We start from the raw sequence: 19,779 nt of genomic DNA on the forward strand, positions 1-19,779 counted from the left end.
CAAAAGTAACAGTCAGTATCTGGTGTGGCCCCCAGCTGCATTAAGTACCGCAGTGCATCTTCTCCTCATTGACTGCACCAGATTTGCCCATTCTTGCTGTGAGACGTTACCACACTCTTCCATCTTCCACCAAGACACCTGCAAGTTCCCGGACATTTCTAGGGGGGGGGGCCTAGCCCTCACCCTCCGATCCAACAGGTCCCAGACGTGCACAATGGGATTGAGATCCGCGCCCTTCGCTGGCCATGGCAGAACACTGACATTCCTGTCTTGCAATGACAAGCTCTGACACACAGCCCCAAACCATGAAGGACCCTCCACCTCGATCCCGCTCCAGAGTACAGGCCTTGGTGTACTGCTCACTCCTTTGACAATAACCGCGATTCCGAATACCACCCCTGGTGAGACAAAACCGTGACTCGTCAGTGAAGAGTACTCTTTGCCAGTCCTGTCTGGTCCAGCGACGGTGGAATGGGGCCCATATGCGATGTTGTTGCCAGTGATGTCTGGTGAGGACCTGCCTTACAACAAGCCCTCAGTCTAGCCTCGCTCAGCCTATTGCGGACAGTCTGAGCACTGATGGAGGGATTGTGCGTTCCTGGTGTAACTCGGGCAGTTGTTGCCATCCTGTACCTGTGATGTTCGGATGTACCGTTCCTGTGCAGGTGTTGTTACACGTGGTCTGCCACTGCGAGGACGATCAGCTGTCCTTCCTGTAGCGCTGTCTTAGTACAGACATTACAATTTACTGCCCTGGCCACAACTGCAGTCCTCATGCCTCCTTGCAGCATGCCTAAGACACGTTCACGCAGACGAGCAAGGACCCTGAGCATCTTTCTTTGTGTTTTTCAGAGTGAGTAGAAAGGCCTCTTTAGTGTCCTACGTTTTCATTACTGTGACCTTAATTGCCTACCGTCTGTAAGCTGTTAGTGTCTTAACGACCGTTCCACAGGTGCATGTTCATTAATTGTTTAGGGTTCATTGAACAAGCATGGGAAACAGTGTTTAAACCTTTTACAATGAAGATCTGTCAAGTTGGTTGTTGATCATTGTTAGACCGCCATTTTCAAGTCTTGCCATAGATTTTTAAGCCGATTTAAGTCAAAACTGTGACTAGGCCACTCAGGAACATTTGATGTCATCTTGGTAAGCAACTCCAATGTATATTTGGCCTTGTGTTTTAGGTTATTGTCCTTCTGAAAGGTGAATGCTAAATGACTAAAATGGGGGGGGGGGGGGGAAGAGCCAGACACTCTTATTCAGAGCAACTTACACTAGTGAGTGCATACATTGTGATACTTTTTTTGTACTGGTCCCCTGTGGGAATCAAACAACTTTGGCTTTGCAAGTGCCATGCCCTATCAACTGAGCCACACGGGACTAGTGTCTGTTGGAAAGCAGACAGCTAAGTTCTCTCGGATTTTGCCTGTGCTTAGCTCTATTTCGTTTCTTTGTATCCTGAAGAAACTCCCTAGTCCTTTCCGATGACAAGCATACCCATAACATGATGCAACTACCACCATGCTTGAAAATATGAAAAGTGCTACTCAGTGATTTGATGTGTTGGATTTGCCCCAAACCTAACACTTTGTTTTCATGACATAGTTAATTTCTTTGGCACATTTTATTTGCAGTTTTACTATAGTGCCTTATTGTAAACAAGATGCATGTTTCATAATATTTGTATTCTATACAGACTTCCTTCTTTTCACTCTGTCAATTAGGTTAGTATTGTGGAGTAGCTACAATGTTGTTGATCCATCCTCAATATAATTTTTTTATTTAACCAGGCAAGTCCGTTAAAAACAAATTTTTATTTACAATGATTTCCTACCTCGGCCAAACCCGGACAACGCTGGGCCAATTGTGAGCAGCCCTATGGGACTCCCAATCACGGCATATTGTGATACCCTGGTTTGAATCCAGGCTGTGTCTCAGTGCTAGAGGCGTCACTACAGATGCAGTGCCTTAGTTCCCAAGTGGCGCAGCGGTCTATCACAGCCATTAAACACTGTAACCATTTTTAAATGTCACCATTGGCCTCATGGTGAAATCCCTGAGCGATTTTCTTCCTCTCCAGCAACGTTTTTCCCCCAGTTTTCAAATCTATTTAATTGGCTATTTTGGTTAATGGCCTTGGTGACCTAGCAGGTGGCCTTGGTGCCCTGGCAGATTGGATACCTATTGAAGGCCAAATGGACTTCGCCCTAAAATCCCAAGCCTGTCCACCACCTAAACCCCTTATTGATCCCAGGGAACACCCTGCACAGGTGTGGCCTTTCACAGTTAACACCCTCGGGTGATGTACCAGCAGACAGAAACAGTGGGTGTCCACTTTTAGTCACACCTGCATGACAGTGCTGAGGGTAGCAGGCAGCAAGGTAGCAAGCAGCAGCGCTGAGGGCGGGGAGAAGAACACGTCGAGCAGTCTTCTCCATTTCCCTCTAGCAACATCTCCTCTACAATGCTAACTACACCAGTATCATACAAAAATTAGTGTGTGCAAATGTTATCACTTTCATATCACACCCTCAATCTGTTTCCTGTCACTGTACATTCATTTGTCTGTGTTGGAGGACTACTTACAGTTAGGTGGTGGGCCGTAGCAAGCCATCTGCTTTAGTTATTGAGATGATCAATCTCTGTCGAGGGAGGAGCAGGTGTAGATGTATTTATTTCTGTTTGTTTTTATTTAAAAGATAAAATTGCAATACTTATGTTTGCTAGCTGGGACAGGCGAATGCCGCAGAGTACTGAACTATAAACCAAGCAAAACTTGTGTACTATCCGTGGTACTCCCTGCTGATCATGTCTGCCAATCACATTATTCGTATCTAAGGTAGTAGACAGCTGGTGATTACAGCTCGAGATAGCAGTTTGTCGGACTGAGTTCTACCAGGTAGACTTTTTTTTAAATGTGCAGTCTATATTAGTTATAGAAACATGATACCATCAATGCAAGCTGTAAAATGGCTACCAACTTAGAACACAAAAGAACCGTAGTAATGTAGCTAGCAATCTAATTACAACACGTAGATCTATTGCTATATAGCAGGAGAAGATAGCTTTATCACCATCGATGATGTCATTCCGGGTCAAGGAGCGTTTAGTTATCAGTTTATTCCAAGTAATAATTTACGACCACAAATCTAAAAGGATAAGGATTGTAATTATAATCTAGCATTGGCTAGCTTTCAAAAATGTGTCTACAGTTTCCTATTCATATGATCAAGACAATTCGTATTGCACGCTGCTGATTGGTTCCAATTTATTTTATTTTTTTACACTTTTAAAAAAAATAGGCAAGTCAGTTAAGAACAAATTCTTATTTACAATGAACACCAGCCAAACCCTAAAGACCCTGGGCCAATTGTGTGCCGCCCTATGGGACGGCTGGTTGTGATACAGCCTGGAATCGAACCAGGGTCTGTAGTGACGCCTCCAGCACAGATGCAGTGCCTTAGACCGCTGCGCCACCCGGGAGTCCAAAGTTTAGAAGTTCAGCAAATTTGCCTGGGCGGCCAAGTGTTGAATTATCCTTTCAATGAGAAGTACAAGAATTGAAGGTGCCAACAAATGTATATAGTCATAGTAAGAATGTTTTACTGTCATATACACAAACATTATGATCATCAGCTCCTCTCTTGAAGGGGATCCATCAACTTCATGTTTTCAGTCTTCGGCCCACCACCTTAGTGCCTTGCAAAAGTATTCAGACCCCTTGTAAGACAAAATGTGAAGAAATCCATGTGTTCTGAATACTTTTGCAAAGCACTGTATAGGCCTCGAGAGGCTCTGATATCAAACTGACAGACTGACTGAAGCACTCACTCAAATCCATCTTGATGAATAAGTTCCCATAGTCAGTGATCATTTAGATTTGTGAGAAGGGGCTCAGTCTCTTGACACTACAACCAGACTATATGGGCCAACCTCACTAATCTAGTCCTGAAATTAGAGGAGGAAACCGGAGACCCTAAATATTGACAGTGTAAAGGCAATGCACAAAGGGGTCTTGTCACAGAAACTTCAGAAGTGTCAAACATCCTCTGAAGTTGCTGCAGTGGGAATAAAAACATCCATATCAACTTGTTTGAAGTTCCAAGTTGCCAGGTAAATCATGTCCAAATGCTAAGAAATAACCTAATCAGGGTTCCAACATGACTCAGCCCTGTGGCCTAGCTGCTCTGTTCACCATTAGTGACACACCAGTTTGGTGCTTTACATTGTAAAACATGAAGTCAATTGACTGGTGGTCAGCAAGTTAAGCAAGCCTATTCACTGTAGGGATAAATATTTACATAAGAGTAGTTAAAAAGGGTATCTTTTCACCATAACTCATACACAACACAATGTGCTGAACGGTGATTTAAAGACTCCGAGTAGAATACCTCAAAAGTGTGGAACAGGGATTATTCGGTTTGATCCTCTGTGGTGATATAACAGATAAAGTCAGTGTTGGGGAGAGTACACAAAAGGGACAAACATGCTCCCTGTCCTCTCGGACAAACAGACCTCCGGACCTTAACATCTGGCAGCAGTGTGCAAAAAGCCACAATTCCCAAATCCAGTGTTTTTCTGGACTAAATGTTTATGGTCTTCGTGTTGAGAAATATAATTGGAAACAGTCACTTCAGAATCATCTATGAATGAATCAAAAGGACATATTAATAATTTTGGAATCATTAAAATTACAAAAACTTGAGCCAAATGAAAAAGACTCAAATTAGTTATTTTGAAAGGGCATGCATATTGCAAATTACAATGCTTACTGGGAATGTAATGGGAGTAAGACACCGTAACTGGAGCTTTTGATAACTTGAAACAAGTCCCTTACTTTATACAGCAGAAGAAGCTAGGCCTCCCCTCATCTGAGTCTCACTGTGGGATTTCAACGCCCTCCGGAGTTCTAAAATGTCCCTCTTAGCTTCAAGCTTCCTTCAATGTCTCAGGCTACAAGTTACTCATGAGAGGCAACCACAAAGCACGAACTTCAACTCACATTCAAACACTTCCTGTGAACAGTGCATCTACAGTGTTTCCTACTGATAAGAAACACCTCTGGCAACCAGTTCTAAAAGTTCCAGGGAATGTTTATGGGAAATCTTTTAGCCGCCTCTGCTGGTTACAAAGATAAATATCAGTGACCACCCAACAGTGAAACATCACCCAACCATCCACGCCCTGGGAGACTCAGGTTTTCCACCATTACGTAGCCCTCTTCATTACCAACCCTGATTCATAACCAACCGACACCCAAAACATGCCAGGCGGGTACAGAGCTGACCACGGGGCTCTCACAGCCTTCAGCCTGTATTGGTACCCTGCAGCTGGACTTTAGTCCTCATCAACTACAGGAAATAAATTAGAGAAATTGGCTTCGGCTACCTAGGCAATGGCAATAGACACATATATAGAGTCAAGATTTATTAGTCGTATGCATGTGATACGCATGGTATACATCGTCCATGAAACTTTACTTGCAGGTTCCTTCGACAATGCAACAATAAGAAATAAAAGAATATGAACCTAAAGTAAATGTCTCAGTAAAATAGAATACATATTTTAGGAACTATTTATAGCCCAAGATGTACACGTTTATTGGGGGAGTGTACAAATTGAGCAGTATAATAAGTCTGGTAGCAGCAGTTGTGATGTGTGTGTGTAGCATGAATCTATGCGTGTGCGCAGTCCCTTCAGAAATGTAATTCAAAATGTAAACTCACCCATCTACACACACAATACCCCATAAAAATGAAGTGAAAACATGCACATTTATTGAAAATGAAATACAGCAATTTCTCATTTACATAAGTATTCACACTCCTGAGTCAATACATGTTAGAATACCCTTTGGCAGTGATTACAGCTGTGAGTCTTTTTAGGTAAGACTAAGCTTTGCACGCTTGGATTGTACAATATTTCCACAATTATTTTTAGAACTCTTCAAGCTCTGTCAAGTTGGTTGTTGACTACTGCTAGATAAACATATATGGTATTAGTTGAAAATGGTTAAGCCGATTGAAGTCAAAACTGTAACTAGGCCATTCAGGAACATTCAATGCGGTCTTGGAAAAACACTCCAGTGTATATTTGTTTATTGTCCTGCTGAAAGGTGAATTCCTCTCCTAGTCTCTGGTGGAATGCAGAATGAAGTAAGTTTTCCTCTAAGATTTTGCCTGTGCTCAGCTTTGTTCCGTTTCTTTTTATCTTAAAAAAAACTCCCTAGTCCTTGCCGATGACAAGCATACCCATAACATGATGCAGCCACCACTAGGCTTGAAAATACTAGGCTTGAAAATAACAAAGTTAATTTTTCTGCTAAATGTTTAGTAGACTTACTTTAGTGCCTTATTTTCCCTCTGTCAATTAGGTTTGTATGGCGGAGTAACTACAACGTTGTTGATCCATCCTCCGTTTTCTCCTATCACAGCCATTAAACTCTGTAACTCTTTTAAAGTCACCATTGGCCTCATGGTGAAGTCCCAGAGCGGTTTCATTCCTCTACAGCAACTGAACTTTGAAGGGCACCTGTATCTTTGTAGTGACTGGGTGTATTGATACACCATCCAAAGTGTAATTAATAACTTCACAATGCTCAATTAGATATTCAATGTCCGTTTTTAACCATCTCCCAATAGGTGCTCTTTTTTGCGAGGCATTGGAAAACCTCCCTTGTCTTTATGGTTGAATCTGTTTGAAATTCACTGCTCGACATTACAGATCATTGTATGTGTGGGGTACAAAAATTAGGTAGTCATTCAGACATCATGTAAAATAATATTGCACAAAGATTGAGTCCATGAATCTTATGTGACTTGCACATGTTTTCCCCTGAACTAATTTAGGCGTGTCATACCAAAGGAGTTGAATACTTGACTCAAGACATTTCAGATTTTCCTTTTTTATAACTAATATCATTCCACTTTGACATGATGGGGTATTGTTTAGGTCAGTGACAAATTCTCATTTATATCAATTTAAAATTCAGGATGTAACACAACAAAATATGGAAAAAGTCAAGGGGTGTGAATACTTTCCGAAGGCACCTTGTGTACTGATCATTGAACATGATGAGAAACGTTGCAGAAAATAGAAACATTGTGGTCTTTGACCACCAGACTTCGTCATCTTGATTTCCACTAAAGACAAGAACCTAAGAACTCATCTTCAGTTACAGGGAAAAAACATTCTGTTTAATTTCCTTAATTCCTTGTTGCTTGAAAATCTTCCTTACAGTTTAAGTGTGCTGATATGCCATAGTAACATAGCCAATCACAGTCCTTGTAGTAACACTACCCACTGGGCACAGACATCAGTTCAATGTCTAGTTTTGATTTACATTTGGTTGAGTTGAATGCTATGTGAAATCAACAAGAAATGTCACCATGTCATTGGATTTAGGTTAAAAGTTTGGTGAAAGAGACAAAATTCCCTTAGGTTGAAGACTTTAAAAAATCCAATCCGTTTTCCACGTTGATTCAACATCATCACATTGAATACTTTGGTTGAAATGACGTGGAAACAACGTTGATTCAACCAGTTTCTGACCAATGGGTAGCAACTATGAAACCTCAGCCTTCCCCAATATGACTTGTTAAGCAAATGTTTTCTCCTGAACATAATTAGGCTTGCCATAACAAAGGCATTGAATAGTTATTGACTCTAGACATTTCAGCTTTTATTTTTTTATTAATTTGTTTTAAAAATAAATCCACTTTGACATTATGGGGGTATTGTCTGTAGGCCAGTGACACAGATCTTGACTGACAAGCAGAGACACACAGAAAGACAGGAGTAAATCAACAGGCTGAAAATTATATAGATACAGAGGAGACCAACCAGCAATCTAACACAGACAGTACGATAGACAAATGGATGGATGAGTGGATAGAGGCATAGGCTGTCTAGTGTAACTCACGTGGCTTCTGGCCCCATACGTGCAGGTGTAGCTTCCCAGAGGAGTAGTAGATGAAGCCCAGGACCAGCATGGGGCACAGGACGAACAGCAGCTTGTGTGACGACTTCATTGTGGTTCTGTCATTCACATGGCACCATGCAGCACATCACCTACAAGGATACAGGAGATGCAGAGAAGTGAAAGTACAAGGGAAATGAGGAGTCAGTAATGTATGCAAATAGGCTGGCTGTAAGAAATGGCTTAGGCTGTTTAACCTTTCCCAATCTACTCTCTTTAAATGACAACTGATCGAAGAATAGCTTACCCAATGAGGTGATTACACAATAAGGTGGCTCACCAGACCAAGTTCTTAGTTCCAGCTTTCCATTACTCAGTGCTCATGAAGGGAGGGAGAAGATGAGAAGCCAGTGTGTTGCAGAAGTTGGCGCACACTGCTTGTCAGCGGCTTAACTGCAATTGTTGAAATTAGTCAACAATGTCTAGTAAACGTTTCCTGCTGAGCAAACATCCAACTAGGCTGAGCCACAGACGTTTTTACATTTCCAAAAACTCTCCATAACTGAGGTAATATGATCCAACTGGCCTCCCCAAACATTGGTTCCCACTAGAGGTCGACCGATTAATCAGCATGGTCGATTTCAAGTTGTCATAATCAGTAATCAACCTTTTTGGATGCCGATTATGGCCAATTACATTGCAATCCATGAGGAAACTGTGTGGCAGGCTGACCACCTGTTACACAGGGTGCAGCATCAAAACGACCTTATAGCTGCAATGTGGCTGCAATGAGCCATGGTAAGTTGCTAGCTAGCATTAAACTTATCTTATAAAAAACAAACTACACATGGTTGATGATATTACTAGGTTAACTAGCTTGTCCTGCGTTGCATATAATCAATGCGGTGCCTGTTAATTTATCATCGAATCACAGCCTACTTCAACTTTGCCAAACGGGTGATGATTTAACAAAAGCACATTTGCGAAAAAAGCACAATGGTTGCACAAATATACCTAACCATAAACATCAATGCCTTTCTTAAAAACAATACACAGAAGTATATTTTTTTTTTTAAACCTGCATATTTAGTAAAAATAAATGCATGTTAGCAGGCAATATTAACTAGGGAAATTTTATGTCACTTCTCTAGCGTTCAGTGCAAGCAGAGTCAGGGTATATGCAACAGTCTGGGTCGCCAGGCTCGCTGCGAACTGTATTTCTACCTAAAAAAAACGTAATTAATATTTGCCAGAATTTGACAATTATGACATAACATAGGTTGTGCAATGTAACAGCAATATTTAGACTTAGGGTTGGTTCTGTATTTCACTGAAAGGATAAAAGTTTTGTTTTTGAAATGATAGTTTTCCAGATTTGACCATATTAATGACCAAAGGCTCGAATCTGTGTGATTATTATAATTAAGTCTATGATTTGATAGAGCAGTCTGACTGAGCGGTGGTAGGCAGAAGCAGGCTCATAAGCATTCATTCAAACAGCACTTTACTGCGTTTGCGAGCAGCTCTTAGCAATGCTTGAAGCACAGCGCTGTTTATGATTTCAAGCCAATCAACTCCCGAGATTAGGCTGGCAATACTAAAGTGGCTATAAGAACATACAATAGTCAAAGGTATATGAAATACAAATGGTAGAGAGAGAAATAGTCAACACTTCATAATTCCTATAATAACTACAGCCTAAAACTTCTTAACTGGGAATATTGAACCACCAGCTTTCATATGTTCTCATGTTCTGAGCAATGAACTTAAACGTTAGCTTTTTTACATGGCACATATTGCACTTTTACATTCTTCTCCAACACTGTTTTTGCATTATTTAAACCAAATTGAACATGTTTCATTATTTATTTGAGACTAAATAGATGATTTATATATTATATTAAGTTAAAATAAAAGGGTTCCTTGTTCATTCAGTATTGGTGTAATTGTCATCATTACAAATATATATATAAAAAAAAGATTGGCCGATTTATCGGTATTGGCTTTTTTTGGTCCTCCAATAAATCGGTATCGGTGTTGAAAAATCATAATCGGTCGACCTCTAGTTCCCACATTGTTTCCACCTTGACAAAGGAAGAGGCACTATGCCCACTCACTCATGCCCTGAGATCTGAAATATAGCACTGATGAGTGAAGAGATTCATATCTGGGATATGAACCCATCTCTTAATCGCATTCATTTAGCTCTTCTGTGCGGTTTACAATCACCCCGGCCCGGAGGTCTACTGTAAAAAAAAAAATGTGACCCAACACCAATGCAATTTTGTCAGACCTGCAAATTCCAATCATCTTCAATGACTATTATTATGCACAGAATAGTGTCACGATACCAGAATTTTAACTTTGATACCGGTACCTGGCTTACGATACCACAAACAAAGAAATAATGCATATTAGGTAAAGTCACAGAATGGCACTTGATCCAGACAGAAACTCAGCAACTGCTCTGGGACCGGTTCTAACGATGAACCAGTCAGAGTTCAATGGTTATAACGAACTTAGCTATAAGATGCTTTTGGGGAACCAGGCCCTGTTCAATCATTGGGAATTTTTTGAGCTCAATACCATTACTTTTAACAGACTTTATGTCTATTATTTAGAAACAGCCATATATGCATTTATTAATCAATTATACAATCAATTTGACTTTGGTTAAAAACAAATCTAACTTTCAGCTAAATTCACCACCCTAGTACTTTGTAAAGCAAAACATAATACAAAATATACTTATTTCATAAAGATAATAATTTATTTGATTGGTAAATCTATTGATAAACTGGGTAAATCAAGATGTAGTCTAGGTCTATTCACAGTGCATGCATTGAGTTGAGCTTGTTTTAGGACTTATTTTGTAAAGTGTTCTAGCCTGTATGGACACTGTTTTGCAAACTGTAATGAACAGTTTCAACATTTCTACATGCAGTGTTGCATTATTCAAGTGGGTTAACTTCTGTGCAGCATGCGTGTGGGGGCGCTAACAATGCCACCCAGACAGCTCTAGCAATGAATGAATAGGTGGCACAGGCACTCTGCTCTTCACTCTATAAAGGGGCTGTACTGATTGATAGTCTTGATCCTCTGTCACATTTGACAGTAGTACTGAGCGTAACAAATTCTAATGCCGAAAAGTTATTTTTTTTAGTACTTAAGTTTCAGTATACCGTGCAACACTAGCACAGAGCCTGTGGAGACACATTATGCCTTGGATTTGTGGGATGTGACATGTAAAACTGAACCTCAATTCAAATTCCATTTCATTGTCTTTTTTCTCTCTCCGAACAGCTGGAGGCATGTGCTAACAATGGTTTTAAAGGCCCGGTGGAGTGAGGCAACTGTGCACTGAGCTGAATTAGTGTAGAAATATGAATACATTACATTACATTACCTCTTCACAACAACCACTATAACAGAGATGGAGCAGCATAAAATGTAAAGAGCAACAGACGTTAAAAGAAAAGGCATACTGTATCCTGATTCTATAGTTATGACTAGAAGATTCTATAGGACAGGACTATTCATAAGGATTAGGATTCTCATATGGCAGCACTTAATCATAAAAAACAACAACTAATAACACAACTTTTTCTCTCGGTCTTGCTCATAGAATATGTTCAGTAAACGGTGTAAACTGACTCAGACACCGCTTTGGGTTGTTTCTCACAGAAACAGTCAAGTCAAAACAGAACATTCCAGCCAGTGTGCACATCAGCATTCTCTAATCAAGGTTACTCAACACAAACACTTTTGACAGGGACTCATGTGGAGACCAAGGTCTCTTTTACAGATGAGCCCTGTAATAAAAATATACACAACAATACAAAAACCAAAACAGAGATAAAAAAAAACAAAATCATTAAAAAAACACATTCTTCAGAAAAAAAGGTCCTTAATTAATCAGCCGTCTGAATTGCCCTAGAGGCACCAAGGTGCAAAAATCTAAAAGCTGATTTACTTAACTCTGTAGAGACCAAAGGAATTTCCAGAGTTAGCTATCCCTGAGACAGGGTATGGTAACTCACATGTACAGTACCAGTCAAACGTTTGGACACACCTACTCATTTAACTTCTTGCGACTACAGGGGGTGCTGTTTTCTCATTAGCATAATTGCATTACAGATTAAACGGCTTCCTACTAAATTCTTGCTCGTACAATATGCATATTATTACTATTATTGGATAGAAAACACTCTCTAGTTTCTATAGGCGTTGGAATTTTGTCTCTGAGTGGAACAGAACTCATTCTACAGCAATTTCCCTGACATGGAGTCAGATTTCACACATTTTGGCCCCTGATCTGGAGTCAGTTTAAAGGCCACTGTGAACGCTATCAGGATACGGACACTGCTTACGTCTTCCCCTGGATGCCTTTACGTGATGACGATTTGAATGGTATCGATTGCGCAATCACAGCCCCTATAAAACAAAAACACGTGTAGGTAGGAACTCTTTTCCAGATGCGTCGGGCGCGCGGTGGACACCGACCTGCTCTTTTTCCGAGCATTAGTGTAGCCAGTTATATTTCTCCGGTCATGTTTCTACTCGTTATAGGAGTTAAAAACATCATAAGGTAGTTAATTTAAACCGTTTTATAGCAATTTATATCCGTTTAGTGCGATTTTGGGACATTTATTTCTGAGACACTGTGAATCTCTGGGCACGGTTCCAGTTCATGCCGAACGCAATGGGCATTTCTACATGGCAAGAGGACAGCTTTCGACCAAAAGACGATTAGACCCAAGAAAGGATTCTTTGCCCAAGATTCTGATGGAAGAACAGCTCAAAGTAGGAACAATTTATTATGATAAATCGTGTTTCTGTCGACAAATGTTAATCGCTTATGACGCCATTTTGTTTGACGTAGCTTCGCTTGGCGCAAACTGTATTGAAAAGTAAGGATAATTAAAAAAATGTAAATCAGCGATTGTATTAAGAATTAAATTGTCTATCAATCGCTGTCCACCCTATATTTTTTTGTCACGTTTATGAGTATTTATGTATACGACTAGATCACTGTCTAATATGGCGCACGACATTGTCTGACCAGCTGGGCAACTTTTGTCATTGTCTAACCATGATTTTGGTGGCTAAATATGCACATTTTCGAACAAACTGTATATGTATGTTGTGATGTTACAGGAGTGTCATCTGAAGAATTCTGAGAAGGTTAGTGAAAAAATTAATATATTTTGGCGATGTTTACGTTATCGCTCTCTTTGGCTAGAATCAATGCTCTGGTAAAGTTTGCATATGTGGTATGCTAATATAACGATTTATTGTTTTTTCGCTGTAAGACACTTAGAAAATCTGAAATATTGTCTGTATTCACAGGATCTGTGTCTTTCGATTAGTGTATGCTGTGTATTTTTACGAAATGTTTGATGATTAGTAATTAGGTAAACACGTTGCTCTATGTATTTATTCTAGTCCATTTGTGACGGTGGGTGCAATTGTAAACTATGATATCTACCTGAAATATGCACATTTTTCTAACAAAATCTATCCTATACCATAAATATGTTATCAGACTGTCATCTGATGAGGTTTTTTCTTGGTTAGTGGCTATCAATATCTTAGTTTAGCCGAATTGGTGATAGCACCTGATGGAGTAAGAAACTGATGGAGTTAGAAAAGTGGTGTCTTTTGCTAACGTGGTTAGCTAATAGATTTACATATTTTGTCTTCCCTGTAAAACATTTAAAAAATCTGAAATGGTGGCTTTATTCACAAGATCTGTATCTTTCATTAGGTGTCTTGGACTTGTGATTTAATGATATTTAGATGCTACTATTTAATTGTGACGCTATGCTAGGCTATGCTACTCAGTGTGGGGGGGCGGGGGGGGGGGTGATCCCGGACCCGGGGTAGATACTCGTGAAAGGTTAAAGGGTTTTATTTATTTTTACTATTTTCTACATAACTAACACATAGGGAATCATGTAGGAAACAAAATATATTTTAGATTCTTTAAAGTGGCCACCCTGCCTTGATGACAGCTTTGCGCACTCTTAGCATTCTCTCAACCAGCTTCATGAGGTAGTCACCTGGAATGTATTTCAATTAACAGGTGTGCCTTGTTAAAGTTCATTTGTAGAATTTCTTTCCTTCTTTATGTGTTTGAGCCAATCAGTTGTGTTGTGACAAGGTAGGGGTGGTATACAGAAGATAGCCCTATTTAACTTCTTTGGGATAGGGGGCAGTATTTTCACTTTTGGATGAATAGCATGCCCAGAGTAAACTGCCTCCTACTCAGTCCCAGATGCTAATATATGCATATTATTAGTAGTATTGGATAGAAAACACTCTGAAGTTTCTAAAACTGTTTGAATGATGTCTGTGAGTATAACAAAACTCATATGGCAGGCAAAAACCAGAGAAAAAAATCCAAACAGGAAGTGGGAAATCTGGGGTTTGTCGTTTTTGAACTCAGCCCCTATTGAATACACAGTGGGATATGGGTTATTTTGCACTTCATAAGGCTTCCACTAGATGTCAACCGTCTTTAGAACGTTGTTTCAGGCTTCTACTGTGAAGTGGGAGCGAATGAGAGCTGTTTGACTAAGGGGTCTGGAAGCAGCCTCGTTCTCAGTCACGCGCGTTCACATGAGGTAACTCTCGTTCCATTGCTTTTCTACAGACAATGGAATTCTCCGGTTGGAACATTATTGAACATTTATGATAAAAACATCCTAAAGATTGATTCTATACTTAGTTTGACAAGTTTCTTCGACCTGTAATATAACTTTTTGAACTTTTCGTCCGACTGGACCTGAACGCGCGTTTGGATTTGTTTACCAAACGCCCCAACAAAAGAAGCTATTTGGACATAAATTATGGACATTATCGAACAAAACAAACATTTGTGGAACTGCGATTCCTGGGAGCGCATTCAAATGAAGATAAAAGGTAAGTGAATATTTATAATGCTATTTTTGACGAATGTTGACTGCACAACATGGCGGATATTTATTTTGGCTGGTTTGGGCTCTGAGCGCCGTACTCATATTATGCTTTTTCCGTAAAGTTTTTTTGAAATCTGACACAGCGGTTGCATTAAAGGAGAAATGTATAACACTTGAATTTATCAACATTTATAATGAGTATTTCTGTGAATTCATGTGGCTCTCTGCTCAATCACAGCATGTTTTAGAACTACTGAACGTAACGCGCCAATGTAAAATTAGATTTTTTGATATAAATATGCACTTTATCGAACAAAACATACATGTATTGTGTAACATGAAGTCCTATGAGTATTATCTGCTGAAGATCAAAGGTTAGTGATGAATTTCTCTCTAATTGTGCTTTTTGTGACTCCTCTCTTTGGCGGGAAAAATGGCTGTGTCTTTCTGTAGCTTGGTGGTGACCTAACATAATCGTGTGGAGCTTTCGCTGTAAAGCATTTTTTAAATCAGACACTGTGGCTAGATTAACGAGAATTTTATCTTTAAAATGGTGTCTAATACTTGTATGTTTGAGAAATTTGATTTATGAGATCTGTTGGATTTGTATTTGGTGCCCTGCAATTTCATTGGCTGTTGGCGAGAATTGTATCTTCAAAAATGGTACTTGTATGTTTGAGAAATTTGATTTATGAGATTTCTGTTGATTTGATTTCTAACCACTAGGCTACCCTGCCACCCCCAATTTGGTACAAGACCAAGTCCATATTATGGCAAGAACACTTCAAATAAGCAAAGAGAAACGACTGTCCTTCATTACTTTAAGACATGAAGGTGAGTCAATGCGGAACATTTCAAGAACTTTGAACGTTTCTTCAAGTGCAGTCGCATAAAAACATTAAGCGCTATGATGAAACTGGCTCTCATGAGGACCGCAGAGGATCAGTTCATTAGAGTTAACTGCACCTCAGATTGCAGCCCAAATAAATGCTTCAGAGTTCAAGTAACAGACACATCTCAACATCAACTATTCAGAGGAGACTGCGTGAATCAGGCCTTCATGGTTGAATTTCTGCAAAGAAACCACTACTAAAGGACATCAAATGTCTGAGACGCAAAGAAAATTCAAGGAGAAGGGGTACAAAAATGGTCAGATTAATACTGCCATTGAGAAAATTCAAAACAAACCGAGACATGATCTTTTTCAAGATCAGTCTCGCAAAAAGAAGCATTCTGGCACTCTAACTACCCGCTATTCAACGTGCTCTGAACAAATTAATGGAATCGTTCAAACATTGGCACATTTTAAGATCCGATGACAAAATTGGTAATGTGATTTCGGACCCTCCCTTGGTCGTATTCTCGCGGGGCAGAAATCAATAGGTAAACTCTGATTTACCACCACAAGATATCCCTGCACAACGTCTAGTTGCACCCCTACTGGATGAAAACTACATGTGTAATGGCTGTGCTCAATGCAATGGCACATATACATGTAGATCCTTCAAACTCCCCCAAACAGGGAAACAGATCCCAATCAAAGGTGTTATGACATGCTCCACTAAGGCAGTTATTTATCTTATAATTTGTCCTTGTGGTAAAAATGTGTGGGTAAAACAAAATGCGAATTAAAAGTACGAATCTCGGAGCACCATTAGGTGCAAAAACTCGACTAACCCAGTTGCGGCCCACTTTTTGGAAGCAAACCACTCGATTTCCTCCTTACGTTAAATTGGCATCGAACATGTCACCCTCCCTAGGAGGGGGTAACCTTGACAATTTGGTAAAACAAGAGGCTGCCTAGATCTTTAATTTAAAGACCCCTGCTTCCTTCGGTCTCAACGTAGACTTTGATCTGAAGCCATTATTGTGATTTTGCCATTTATTGTAAATCTTTGTAGGCTTATGTAGCCAAATTGTATCTGTGATCGTATGCTATCTGTTTGTGTTTTTTTGTATGCAATTTTAATATATGACAATTAACCAATGATCAGGCCACACCCAGCCATGATTACAGACACCTGTGTGTCCTTTGACACTATATAAACTAGTCACCCCGCAGCGTTTGTCATTATATCCTGATGAAGACAGCTTGTCTGTTGAAACGTTGGATATTAGGTTATTCAATTATTGCATCTGAGCTCCTAGAGTGTGCGGCTCTCCTTTAAATTTTTCTTTGTTGAACATGAAAACGTATAATTGTTTGCGTGTTATTAGTTTAAGCAGACTGTGTTTGTCTATTGTTGTGACTTTGATGAAGATCAGATCAAATGTTAAGCCCAATTTCTGCATAAATCCAGGTAATTCCAAAGGGTTCACATACTTTTTCTTTCCACTGTATTTAGAATGCAAGGCACAGTTAACTTCTTGACACTAGGGGGGCGCCATTTCGACTTTGTAAAAATGAGTTCCCATTAAACTGCCTCAAACTCAATTCTTGCTCGTACAATATGCATATTATTATTACTATTAGATAAAAAACACTCTAGTTTCTAAAACCGTTTGAATTATTTCTGAGTGAAACAGAACTCATTCTGCAGCACATTTCCTGTCAGGGAGTGAGATTTCAGAAATCGAGGTCCCTGTTCTGAGGCCAGTTTATAAGTCCCCATGTAAGCCATCGGGCTACATGCACTGCATACGCCTTCCTCTAGATGTCAGTAAGCGGTGAGAATTTGAATGGAGTCGATTGCGCAATCTGGGGCCTTATATAAGACCGTGGAACGGAAGTACCGTCCTTTTCAACGGTGCGCCTGGCGCATCAGGGACATCACTATGGCCTCCTGCAAAGCTTGCGTTTTAGCAGTTCTGTATCTCCGGTCATGTTTTTATTCGTTATAGTTGTTAAAGACATCATAAGGTAGTTAATTTAAACCGATTTATAGCAGTTTATTGCGATTTTCCTGGATTTCTTTGTGACGCGCTTTCACTAGTTGGACTCCTCTCCAGTGGGTGGCTAACGTTAGCGGTTAATTCGACAGGACAAGAGGACATCTTTCAGCCAAAAGACGATTGTTCTGAAGAAAGGACACCTTTCCCAAGATTCTGATGGAAGCCCAACAAATAGTAAGCAGTCTTTATGCTGTTCATTCGTACTTATGTTGACAAATGTCAAATAATAATTCCGCCATGAATTATGGTGCGGTCTCGCTTTAGCGCACGCTGTATGCTTGAAGTAACGTTAATTTAAAAAATGTAGCCCAGCGATTGCATGAAGAACTAATTTGTCTTTCAATTGCTGTCCAACCTGTATTTTTTTTGTCAAGTTTATGAATAGTTTTCAATAAGAATAGGTGCCTCTCCAAGATGGCGCCGGACAAATTGCTTGAGGTTTTGGACACTATTCTCATTGTATAAGCACGATTTGTGCCGCTAAATATGCACATTTTCGAACAAACTCTATATGCATTGTGTAATATGATGTTATAGGACTGTCATCTGAAGAATTCTGAGAAGGTTAGTGAAAAAATTTACATATTTTGGTGATTTATACGTTATTGCTATTTTTGCCTTGAATCAATGCTGTTGTGATGTTTGCTATTGTGGTAAGCTAATATAACGATTTATTGTGTTTTCGCTGTAAAACACTTAGAAAATCTGAAATATTGTCTGGATTCACAAGATCTGTGTCTTTCATCTGCTGTACGCTGTGTATTTTTAAGAAATGTTTTATGATGAGTAATTAGCTAATACACTATGGTCTCTGTAGTTATTCTAGTCGCTTTGGTGAGAGTTGTGATGGTGGCTGCAATGGTAAACTGATTTATACCTGAAATATGCACATTTTTCTAACAAAACCTATGCTATACAATAAATATGTTATCAGACTGTCATCTGATGAGGTTGTTTCTTGGTTAGTGGCTATTTATATCTCTATTTGGTCGAATTCGTGATAGCTACTGATGGAGAAAAAAAAATGGTGGAGTAAAGAAGTGGTGTCTTTTGCTAACGTGGTTAGCTAATAGATTTACATATTGTGTCTTCCCTGTAAAACATTTAAAAAAATCAGAAATGATGGCTTGATTCACAAGATGTGTATCTTTCATTTGGTGTCTTGGACTTGTGATTTCATGAACATTTTATTATATGATATCCCTGTGGCTTTAGGCTAGGCTATGCTAGTCAGCTTTTTTGATGGGGGTGCTCCCGGATCCGGGTTTGTGAGGCGTTAGAGGTTAACCAGCATGGTTACCACAGCATTCTGCAGCGATACGCCATCCCATCTGGTTTGCGTTTAGTGGGACTATCATTTGTTTTCCAACAGGACAATGACCCAAAACACACCTCCAGGCTATTTGACCAAGGGGAGTGATGGAGTGCTGCATCAGATGACCAGGCCTCCACAATCACCTGACCTCAACCAAATAGATATGGTTTGGGATAAGTTGAACCGCAGAGTGAAGGAAAAGCAGCCAACAAGTGCTCAGCATATGTGGGAACTCCTTCAAGACTGTTGGAAAAGCATTCCCCATGAACCTGGTTGAGAGAATGCCAAGAGTGTGCAAAGCTGTAATCAAGGCAAAAGGTGGCTACTTTGAAGAATCTCCAATATAAAATATATTTAGATATGTTGAACACTTTTTGTTTGGTTACGACATGATTCTATATGATATTTCATAGTTGATGTCTTAACAATTATTCTACAATGTAAAAATAAAGAAAAACCCTTGAATGAGGAGCTGTGTCCAAACTGGTACTGTATATCAATAACGTTAGGTACAGCAGGAGTTTTCGTAAGACAGCTTTATAAATGTTAAGCCTTATATGCTCGCATTGACGCAAGCAACACTGAACCATGTATGAGAGCACCAGCTGTTCCAGACGACAGTGATCACACTTGCCCCGTAGCCGATGCTAGTAAGACCTTTAAAAACAGGTTAACATTCCCAAGGTCGTGGGACCAGGACACGTACTCAGAGCAAGGTCTGACCATCTGGCAAG

General features: G+C 39.8%; 1 protein-coding gene across 5 annotated transcripts in view; it reads right to left on the bottom strand.

Annotated features, from left to right (window-relative positions):
• Nucleotides 1-19,779, bottom strand: part of LOC129823838 (CMP-N-acetylneuraminate-beta-1,4-galactoside alpha-2,3-sialyltransferase-like) — a 79,294-nt gene that overhangs the window by 54,149 nt on the left and 5,366 nt on the right. For 3 of the 5 annotated variants that reach the window (XM_055882870.1, XM_055882868.1, XM_055882871.1), the window contains exon 2: nucleotides 7,922-8,070. In XM_055882870.1, coding sequence (XP_055738845.1) covers nucleotides 7,922-8,030 — 109 coding nt within the window. In that variant the 5' untranslated portion in view covers nucleotides 8,031-8,070. Of the gene's footprint in view, nucleotides 1-7,921; nucleotides 8,071-8,225; nucleotides 8,372-19,779 lie in introns of those variants that run through there. The other 2 variants (XM_055882869.1, XM_055882872.1) reach the window with 2 other exon arrangements.

Source organism: Salvelinus fontinalis, chromosome 26, assembly GCF_029448725.1.
Source record: "Salvelinus fontinalis isolate EN_2023a chromosome 26, ASM2944872v1, whole genome shotgun sequence".
In the NCBI taxonomy this organism is placed as follows: Eukaryota; Metazoa; Chordata; class Actinopteri; order Salmoniformes; family Salmonidae; genus Salvelinus; species Salvelinus fontinalis.